The sequence below is a fragment of the Eurypyga helias genome, unplaced genomic scaffold (genome assembly GCF_000690775.1).
Source record: "Eurypyga helias isolate BGI_N326 unplaced genomic scaffold, ASM69077v1 scaffold39483, whole genome shotgun sequence".
In the NCBI taxonomy this organism is placed as follows: domain Eukaryota; kingdom Metazoa; phylum Chordata; class Aves; order Eurypygiformes; family Eurypygidae; genus Eurypyga; species Eurypyga helias.
In genome coordinates, this window is record NW_010242513.1 from 38,334 (window position 1) to 49,602 (window position 11,269).

Below are 11,269 nucleotides of genomic sequence, written 5' to 3' on the forward strand. Positions count from 1 at the left end.
TTGATGTTTTGACAACTATGTTAAGTTTTATACACTAACATCTATGAGATAGGACCTTATTTTCTGCAAGATTGTGAACACAGGATAGAAACACCTCTCGCGGGTGTTCTCATTCCATGCTTGTTAATAATCATGATGCCTGAAACCCAAGGGGAATAACTAATTAATAATCTATATAAATCTGCATGTACAGATATCATGATACAGGAATAGTACCACTGTATCAAGCTTTCCTCTTTGTTCTGCACAGCTATGAAGAAACTGGGGGGTGACGAAGACCACCAGGCAGAAGCAGGTGATCTGCAAACCAAAAGGCAGTGGTGGGAGATGTCAAAATCCTAAGTGAGCTGGAAGTGATGGGAGACCAAACTCTGCTGGCAGCTGTGCATTTCAATTACTGTGATCACAACTGCAATTCTTTGGCAATAATGCAGTTGGGTATCTTCCCCTCTTCATGCACTAAAGCAACCTTTGGGTGTCCGTAAGAAAATTCTACAGTTTAAACTTGCAGACACTATAAAATAAGTTGTATTTGGGTGAGAGTCAAGCAGTCATGAGATTTATTCCTGAACATCAGCTGGCTGCTGATTTGGCTTTGGATGGTTTTCCCCTCCATCTACCACTCTTTATTTGGAAAACTGGCATTCCCTATTGAGCTGTCAAAAAGTGATTTATAAATGCACCACGTTCTTTAAGAAGAGAAGTTTTGAATTATGGACATTTATTCTGCAGTAACATTGGGGGACCAACTGACTTGTGTACGTTAACCTGCCCACAAAAACCCCTGTGCCCCCAGACATCATCGATTCCAAAAGACAAGGTGCTGCCCATATCCAGGATGAAGGCTTACGCTTCTTTTTGCCACCATGCCCTCTTCCCCCATCCCCTCTGAGGCAGTCCTTCTATACAATTTGCAGCTTCCCTGATAATGTTGTAAAGGGGAATTTCTAATGTCTGAGTTTCCTGTTTGAAAATAAGAACAGCGTGAGACCAAAGGGAACACATATATGACATGTCTTCCATGCTGTTCTTTTCCCAGTTTGCACAGATTTCACAGTGTGGTGCAATTTCAAGTGATAGTCCTTCTGAACTGTGCTGAACAGCCATTAAAGCCATGGCGTAGCTAACTAGATAGACATATGGAAAAATACAAGTTAGGATCAGTGTTATTATTGGCACTGTACCAGATCAATAGTGCATTCTGCTGTGGTAACTTCTACTTCATTTGTCAGTTCCTTCTCTCTGATTTTGCTCTCCTCTTTCTCTTTTTCATAATCTTCTTTTCAGGACTCCTAAGCCTTCTGCACATACTGAAGGGAGAATCCTCTGTTGTCATCTTGGCCAGTGTCACTTTGTTTTTGCTGGTCCTTTGGCAGGAACCCGTGGCAGCAGAAGCACAGATAGAACATTGCAGAGGGAGTGTTCACCCCTGTCACAGCACCACACCAGGTTTAAAAGCATGAACCTTGGATCCCTCTGTCCCTCACTTACGATGTCCAGCCAGGCTCACTCAGATTTAGCTGCAGTGTGTCCTGAAAGAAGTCAGTCCTTCACAGGCAGTCTTGCTGGGCACCTTCACTCCTTCACAGCATAAGGAAACTTTCAATCTCCATCATTCATCCTCACAGGTAGCACAAATCCAATGTGCCAAACCTCAGGAGGCCTGTTCTCCCAAACACACACTACTGCTACTTCTCTTGCAGTTACTGATAAACCAGACAGCATATCATTAACCCGCCAATATTAATGTTTCCCTGTTGTTTTAACCCCATGCCAAGGCCTCTCTCTATTGTACTTCTGCAAGCAACATCTCAAGTTATTTTGACTACCCATTCTGCCTATCTTTTACTCAAAAGGACAGATAAAACAAGTGAGCTAGACTTTTTCCTTTTAGCTTTCTCATCTTTGTAGTACTGCTTCAGCATCATTGCTGTGACTGACATGTATAAGAACAAGGTGGACATCTAGATGCCATCCAGCCTTTCTTATTTCAGTACAGGCCCATGAATCTAGGCCAAAATCACTGCTACAAGCCTGCAGCTGCATCCCAGAGAACTGAATACAAGCAGGAGTATCACAGTTACTGTGTCAGGGTTATGCTTGTATCTGTTCGAAGGAGATTCTGTTCAGTAAATGTTATGGCTTCGGTAGCTGTTATTGTCAGGAGAGCTTGTGCCAACTGCTTTTTGCTTTGTGCAGATGATGGCAGAGACACTCCTCAGTCTGTATCATAGAAGTAAAGTATTTAACTGTCCTGGGAAAAATTTAGATTTTTTTGCCTGAACTGTTCTCCTTTCCCTCTCCAAAGCCCTTGCTACCTCCCAGGTGCAAACTTCTGCTTTGAAACTTTTCACCTACACACTGGACTAGATGCAATTTTTTCCTGAAATATTTAATCCAGCGGTGTTAACTTTGGCCAGCTTAAGTAAATATAAGTGAGGGAAGACAAAATAGTAAAAATTTAACTCTGGTCCTTGAAGCCAAATGCCCACTGTCATACCAGCAGGCAGGAGACAGAGACACAGAGCCTGTGATGACAAAGGCACACCACACACTGGAAAACCAGCCCCTATCCAGAGATGACCAGCTTCCTTTCGAACCTTGTAAGTACTTGGTGGGGTATCTACATCTGTGACATCTTTGTATGCTGCTAGTGTTTCAAAGAAGAAAAATCAGTATCTCAATACAAACAACAAGGCTCCTATTCACTAAAAGTATCTCAAAAGTGCTTCTGCCTACCATTTTGAGGTATTCCAGATGTTTGCACTTCATATGCTCTGCCATTCATCTTTGTCATATTTTTATCAATATGTTAATGTTTCTTAAGTGTTTTCATTTACTGGAATATATCTACTTACCTTCAAGAATAATTTGTTTTGCTTAGCTGCTGAGAAAAAAAGAGTTTGTTCAATATATCACTAATTGCTTAGTGCAAGAGATGGCAGGCAGAGGTTTTGAAAGGCAGGGAAAAGAACTGGATGTTGGCAGATGTAGCATCTTGACAGAGATGTTTGTGGGAGCCTGCAGCATTTGTATCCTGGCTATGGCTGAGCCTTGAACCTGGAGTTGCTGCCTCACACCTCCAAATGAGGCACCTCCAAACTGGACAAAGCCTCTTTGAGAAAGAGCTCTCAGCTCCTGCTGCGTGCACGTAACATCTCACCCATGAAAGAGGAATATAGTGGGGCACCTCTGAAAGGCTGTTGATATTCACGACATATTCACTCAGTCCCACTGCAAAGATGCTGTAGAGTAAACCTAAGTGCAGTGGTGGTTGTGTATTTCAAGTAGAAAAAATGTCAGAAAAGAAATCAAAGTGGAATGCCTATTCTCAAAGCTCCCAAGCGATTAAGACGACCACTCTGCTTGAGACAGGCAGGTGGGACAAGAGTTCAGAACTGTTGATGGGGATAAGAGCTAAAAATTACGCTTCTCTCCTACAGCACATCTTGAGCAGAACCATTGCAGAAGGAAACTTCTATTCCAAAACTTTAACTTGCTGTTCCCTCCTCTCCATCTAGGTAAAAACCCACCGATTTCCAAGGACTGCCACCTACAGGAATCTGGGTGTAAAAGCATGCTACAAGCAACACCACTCTGGGTTTTTTGCCCCCAATTTCAGACTTGGGGTTTCTTTTTAATTTTTAGCTGCTGTGTGTGATTTGCCACAAAACTCGAGTTGAGGGATCACTGCCCACTATTCAAGGGCCCGCAGGGTAGCTAGCACAGCAGCTGCTCTCTCAGATAAGAGAGGTCTGGGTACAGAGGGCCTGGTCACTGCTGTGGACGCAGGACTGAGCTGCAGGTAGTCTGGCACTGTCCAGGTAGCAGAGGGGAAAGTAACACCTCTCTCCCCAAAACCACTGTCACATGTTTCAGCCCTGGAGTGTGGAATGACCTTCATCTTGCTACTCAGGTGACTGATGTTTGAGGAGGGGAGGGAAATGTAGTGATTTCCATAGCTAAAGGCTGCGTTTCCTTGAGTTGGATGTAGGGATGTACACTTCACATCAGGGCAAGCAGAGGGAACATGCCTATCTACAAATCCCTTGAACAAATGAGATGCTTCTGGAGAATGAAAGACACATTCCAAGAAAAGCCTGATGTGACTACAAGCTTAAGAAGTTTTTGTTTTACCTCTGCAGGTACAGTACCAGGGGCTCTTTCAAATGATCACTGTCCTGGGGATCGGTGGAACATTCCAAATTGGCTTTCAAATTTCTACTATCACCTACATGTCTCAGGTAGGCAGAGTCGCACCTGACACTCTGGTTAACAGTATTCTCCTCTCATGGTTCATTCCCATTACTATGCTATCATGTAAAGCTGAATATGTTCAAGTGTTGAAAATTGCTCAGAAAATGCACACTGACTGAGGTGGCATCTGTTTCCCCTATAAACCGACAGCATGTGCCTACTTCAGCGGTCTCATTTGACATTATTCTTCACTACAAGTCTGTGACTCAGTTCTTCAGATCTCAAGAACAAAAAACCAAAGCATGAACTCCTTTTGATGGCAAAATGAACATGTCATGCTCTATTACATTATGTCTATTAGCTCATGCACGCTTTTACAGCCTATATGAAATCATGACTTTAGCTGAAGCAACAAAATTCTGTTCTAAATATAGCAAAATACATACACTGAAGTCACAGTTACTGTTAATAAAAGTTATTTTTTCTGCCTCAGCATGTTAAGGCTTTCATCAATGAAACTTGGCTGGAGCGATATGGTTACCCCATCCATCAGGATAACCTCTTGTTCCTGTGGTCTATCACTGTGTCCATCTTTGGTATAGGAGGTCTCTTGGGTTCCTCAGGAAGTAGATACCTGACTGTCAAGTATGGCAAGTACGTATGTTTAAAGACTATTTGTCAATTGAATTTTAGCTTAAGGAAATGACAGTTGAGGTTTTAAATGTGAGACAGACTTTTAGGCTTAGTTGGCTGTAATACAACCAGCTTAGAAGTGGTGTCAACAGATTCTGCTGCTTCTTGCCCTATTCCAGTGTCATGGGGTAATCAGCTGTGCTGCCAGCCTGTCACATCAGATGCAGTTAATCAGGTTGGGTTAGTCTCATCAAGGAGGGAAGGCAGCCCCATGGATGAAGACAGAATGGGTTTCTTGGAGGTGTTATTCAAAATATAGCATCATTGAGATGCTCCTAAGTGCTACATCAGTGTGTTTCATGATGGATTTTCAAGTGCAGAAAAGCTTTAACACTTTTCTCCACTACAAAACCCCGAAGCATTCCCAGACTCCCAGGTCTATCTGTGTGTCAAGGCACAGTGTGAGTCCAGAACACCCCATGCCAACAGTGTAGAAAGGCTTATTTTGTCCAGGACCACATATGAAAAATTTCACAACACTAGCAAGACAATTGCTTGTAGTGACAGGACAAGGGGTAACAGGTTTAAATTGAAAGTGGGGAGGTTTAGATTAGGGACCAGGAAGAAGTTCTTCCTGGAGAGGGTGGGGAGGCACTGGACCAGGTTGCCCAGAGAAGCTGTGGATGCCCCATCCCTGGAAGTGTCCAAGGCCAGGCTGGATGAGGCTTGGAGCAACCTGGTCTAGTGGAAGGTGTCCCTGCCCATGGCAGGGGGGTTGGAACTGGATGGTCTTTAAGGTCCCTTCCAACCCAAACCATTCCATGATTCTATGATCCTATGAATTCCACCCAAGACATCCTACATGCCAGGTGCTTAAGTGATGTTTCCATTCTGATTCACAAAACTTCTTTTTAATTTCTTGCACTGACAGAAAGAAATGTCTTCTGTGCAACAATCTGCTCATGATAGTGGCAGCATCTATCATGGGCTGCAGTAAAATAGCCCGGTCCTTTGAGATGATTCTAATTGGACGCTTCATGTGTGGAGTAAGTGCAGGTAAGTGATTTCCCCCAAGGTCAGCAGACTCTCACAGAATTTATATCTCTATTCAAAGTAAATAATAATATTTCACAATGACAACAAAGTATTAAAGATAGTGGTCCCTTGTCAGAAGATTTTCTATAACACCCAGCAATAAAGAGCATAATTGCTACTAATTTCACTGATACCGTATGAAATTCAGCTTTCATGAGTGCATAAATATGGAGAGCCATCAGGAATGTTTTGATACAATATGAAATAAGGGTTTTTTTCTGATGGAAAAATATTTATATTATTATTTTAATATTGTTTAACTGTACTGGAAATTATATGGTATACAGTTTAAAGCTTGTATTCTCATAAGGCTCCAGAGAACCAGGCTGTTCAAAGCCATAGCCATTTAATTTTGACTCTGAACATCTTTCAGGTATGTTTTACAATCTTTTTGAAAGCAGTAAGTCCCTGGGTTTAGTACAAAGAGCTGGGGATAATCAAGCAAAATCACTCCTGGCAGGTAGACCACATGCAGCGAAAACATCCTGTGCTGCTATCAGTATGACTTGTATTTGTCTCCTACACAAAAAGTTGCTTTTCCTTTCAGTTTGAATATTCACAGAGAGGTCTATTTAAACTTACTTCATTAGAAATTAATGTCTATTTTTCAAATAACCAGATTTTGTACATTGCTTCTCTGACATAGAGTTGTATTGAATAACTACAGTTGTATTTTGAGAACTACCTACCCACCCACCCTTCTGTGATCTATAGATCACCTGTGTGATGCCTCATACAAAGACCTATTTTTTGTTAAAGAGATTATCCCTATTGCTTTGCCATCATAGAAAACCAAGAAAACATGTTGCTTTTAAAACAGATAAAAGGGGCTGTGACCACCATATAGAGAAAAAGCTCTTGTTCCCAGACTAGTTTTCAGCATGTCTGAGTTATTAAGTACTTCACTAATAGCTGGAAATATCACCTTTGCCTGAAGTCACCAAAATTATTGCTGGACAGTGGAAAAGTATTAGTGTGTCTCCCCTCAGTTCATATCCAATCAATATTGAATATAGCACTGTGTATTTTAATTTGCTAGGGATCTGCTATACAGCTCTTCTATAGCATTGTGTCAGAAAAGGTTGAGATTATGAGGGTTAACTACAAGCACATTAAATATTACTGCAGAGTGTTTAGTTATTCAGCACTTGCATACTGTGTCCTTTAAAATATGCTAAGACTCACAAGAGATAACTATGACAAGGCTACACTTGCACCCCAAAGTGAAAAGCGGACATTTTTTAAGATCAGGAAACTGCACTGTGCAAACACTTTTGTAGAAAGGGTTAGAAAATCTAGTACTGAAAAATCTCATATGTGTGTTGAGATATGAGAAACAATTTGGTGCATAAGGCAGCTATATTCCATAATGCCTAATTATTTACATGCAATTTTATTTCCAATGGTTATGAATATCTTCTTTCTCCTCCCCCATATTTCTCTCCTCACCTCAAGGTCTTTGTGTTCCTCTACATCATCAATATGTTGGGGAAATTTCCCCTAAGAAGCTACGTGGATTTGCAAACTCTACTTCCTCTTTCTTTTGGTCACTGGGAAAAGCTGTAGGGCAAATTTCAGGACAAAGGTATAATACAATTGATTTCCTACCCAATTCATTTCTGTATCCCCTCTACCGTTTGCTTATTCCTTTGCTTTTCTATCCATTCCTTTCTCTCCTCCAAACCAGTGCAATAAACTGCAATAAACTCTACACACGTTTTATCCCTTCCAGGGAGCTGCTGGGCAGCCAGTCCCTGTGGCCCATGCTGATGGCCTCCTGTGGACTTCCAGCGCTGGTCCAGCTGGTCACTCTGCCCTTCTTCCCTGAGTCCCCACCGTATCTCCTCATGCATAAAGGAGACCAGGAAGGTTGCAGAAAAGGTAACTGAGGGCTCCAGGTTCCTGCTCCTCACCTGACTTTCAATTGTTTTGTGATGCTTGCTCTCCCCATATAGAAAAAATTAAACAGGACAAAGTTTTCCCTGATCATTTCCAAGATGACTCCCTGAATACCTACTAAGTATATTTTTGTTGTAGTCCTCAAATAGAACATGAAAATACTTCTCTCTACAGTTTTGTATTACAAAATCTTTCACATTCAGCTGACACCACCTGCACTGTCAGTCTGATGATAAATGATAAATGGTACATGATATGAGACACATGATATGTGGTAAATGGCTGTTTGCACCGCAGGGCTTCACAGCGTACCCCTTAGCTCTGGTTGTTGGCTGTATACCGCACTCATACCCTGAGTGGAGGAATGGGGAAAAGAAGCACCCATGAGCAGGAAGGGAGTCACTGTGCACTCCACTAGGCCCCTCTGTCAGAACAGGTCCCTCTGTGCAGGAGGGGACCAGGGCTCTGGAAGACCCTATAAGACATCTCTGCCTCCCACCACAGCCCATGCATGCTGTGCTGCCAGACACGACATCACCTACTCAACAAACTCCTTAGGCAACAATCAACAGAGATGAATTAACATGGCAGGTCTCACTCTCCTTCTCATCTACAGCCATAAGGCAGCTTTGGGGTGAAGGCCATCACCAAGCAGAGATTGATGACATCATGAAAGAGAAGGCAACAATGAAAAACACCAAGATCTTGAGTGTCCTGGAGCTAATGAAAGAACAAGCTTTCCGTTGGCAGCTGTACATGATAGTTATTCTGACCGCCACAGTTCAGCTATGTGGCATCAATGCAGTTGAGTGTATTTCCCCCATAAAGTCTCAAAACACTTACTGACAATCTTAAAGGAGACATCACAGCTCCCAGGAGCTCACTCCATGTTTCTCAGGCTTTCAGGCCACAACTTGCTGTCGTCCAGACCTCCTACAGGGTACTAGCAGTCTGCAAAGCTTGGCCAGGCTCTTCATGTGACATCCCTCTGCCCAGCTCTTGGTCCTTGTTGGAGTTACCTTCCTTGGTAGTTAGTCTTATTTAACAGCCATTTTGGGATGCCATTACAAGGCTCCAGAACTCACTCTTACAAACGAGCCCACCTTATGTTGGCAAAATCTGCAGTGTAGTTGTGTTACTGCACCCTGCAACTGCTGCTGTTTGCCCTCCTCCCCACTCTTACCATCCAAAATGTTGGAACGGCAGTATGCTCACTGTACCTTCAAAAATAATTAACAAGCATGCTCACTGTTCTCGCAGCTTCTGCAGTTCTCCCTCTCTTCCTTGCATCAGCACTTTTCTGGGACAGTTTTGAAGCCACAGCTTTGCCTGCATGATTCTTCTACCTCTAACTTCATGATGCAGTAACATCCGTAAAGGAAATAAATACACAGCTGAGTCTAACATAGCTTAAAATGGAATCTTTGTCATCTCAGCATTATCTCCAAACAGCAGCAGATATACTTGAAAAGAAAGAAGCTTGGTTTACCCCCTCACGACTCCATAACCCATGTTGAGAATACCCTACAATGATTTTGGATGGGCTCCAGAAGAAACAATATACCTGGCTGTCTCTGGAAGCACCTAAATCAGGACTCTGCAAACCTAATTACATTGTGGTAGCTGGAGGTCCTTTTATCACAGTATTTTATCTTTTATAAAATTAATTAATTCATTGCATCTTATAACGTTTTTGTCAGCCAGTGAAGTGAATAAGAATGCAGAATTCTAGCTCAGTACAAGGCTGTTGCACGCACCTTGGTTAGCAGCTCCTACCTAGGACAGTGTCACACAGGTATGGGTAAGAAATCAGTTATTTTCTTGTCTTACACTTTTATGGGGTTTTTTCCAGATTTATTTTTATACTTTTGAAGTCCTCCAGGCAGCCGGCTTTGATGAAAGAATGATCTCCTACATGACCCTCTCTGTTGGACTCTCCGAACTCGTAGCTGCTGTAGTCTGTGTAAGTCACTTTGCTATGGGAATGGGTTACAATTTGCTCTTCTGGCATTGATACTAGTGTGATTTCTGTCCTTCAGAGCTCCATCATTGAGCGACTGGGCAGGAAAGTGCTCCTAAGAGGAGGCTATTGGATCATGGGTTCGCTGCTAGCTGCTATCACTGTGACCCTCTCCCTACAGGTAAGGAAACTCTTCTCATGGCAGATTTCTCTATCTATTCTATTTCTAACCTTCGCTCACAGGCAGGACCATGCTACTGAGAAAGGAAAGTGAGGCTTAGAAGGGCCAAAATAACTTCTGTGTTAACAGCTTACCCTCTGGGAAGGGAATATCCTAAAGATGAAGCTTGTCCATACATAGGGTTAAACCCCCTCTCAGCAAATACTTGTACTCCTGCCTTCCTTTCAACACGATCCCATGAGCTCAGCAAGGAGCACATAAACCACTGGGAGACTAGCACTGATTCCTGATTTCTTCAGATAGCAAGCACCAAACACTAGCCAGCACAGATCAAAAGACAGTCCTAGGAAAATGGCCCTTTCTATTAACGCAGTTTTTAACATGTAACAACAAAAACCCAGACTCTTGTCATCAGTTAATTTGAAATTTAACTTTGCTGCAGAAGATACTGGAAATACACACATCTGTTCACAGATGAAAGCAGTTCACCACTATAACACTGAGTCATTGCTGTAGCTTCTTCAGAAGCAACTCTCCCGGATTACCACTATTCATATAAGACCTACTCTATAGCTAGTACTGTAAAATTAGCCTCGAAGCAAGGTGGCAGCAAACTTCTATTTTTGTTTCATTCATGAGGCTTCTCAAACATAGGAGAAAGAATTTTTTCCTAAAGCATTCTCATACCTTCTTGACTAAGATCCTGGGAAGTTCCTTTTCAGTACCAGTTACTGAAACTATCATTTAACAAAAGTGAAGAAAGATATGATTTAGCCTTCCCATATCTCTAAGGGGTGGGGGAAGCACCGTGGGGCCAAGAAGAAAGGAGGAAAGGGAGGAAAAGTACCATTCAGACTTGCTTTAATTGAAGGCTTCCAAGCTTGACAGCTGCTCTGCATTAGCAAACCTGCCTCTCTGCTCACCTAACAAAAACCTCACTGCACCATCAACAGGAAAAAGCACTCACATTTCTCTGCCAGTTCCCACATAGTGTGTATTTTTTCTTGAATTGACAATGTTGTAAAACAAGCAGCATTTCTCACCTACAGAATTAACAGATTTCACCTAGAAGTTTGTTATGGGTTTTGTTTGTTTTGTTTTGTTTTATTTTCCCAGGACTGGTATTTCTGGATGCCATACTGCAGCCTTTGTCTGATTATCTTGTTTGCAGTTGTCTTTGGAGTTGGGCCAGGTAAGTACTCATTCAAAAGAGATAAAGGAATTGAGGCATGTGAATTTGTTAATATGACTTCAAAAATGCTGCATAATATCATAGAAACACAGTATGGTTTGGGTTGGAAGGG

General features: G+C 42.3%; 1 protein-coding gene across 1 annotated transcript; it reads left to right on the forward strand.

The window, feature by feature from the left end:
- Positions 1–2,579: 2,579 nt before the first annotated feature.
- LOC104507738 (solute carrier family 2, facilitated glucose transporter member 11-like) lies at positions 2,580–11,157 on the forward strand (the record flags this gene model as incomplete). Its single annotated transcript, XM_010149105.1, has 10 exons — positions 2,580–2,603; positions 4,146–4,244; positions 4,691–4,851; positions 5,762–5,886; positions 7,381–7,510; positions 7,658–7,806; positions 8,441–8,628; positions 9,677–9,787; positions 9,864–9,965; positions 11,082–11,157. Coding segments are annotated over exons 1-10 (1,165 nt in total), but the record flags the coding sequence as incomplete, so codon positions are not given.
- Between the last annotated feature and the right edge of the window lie 112 nt (positions 11,158–11,269).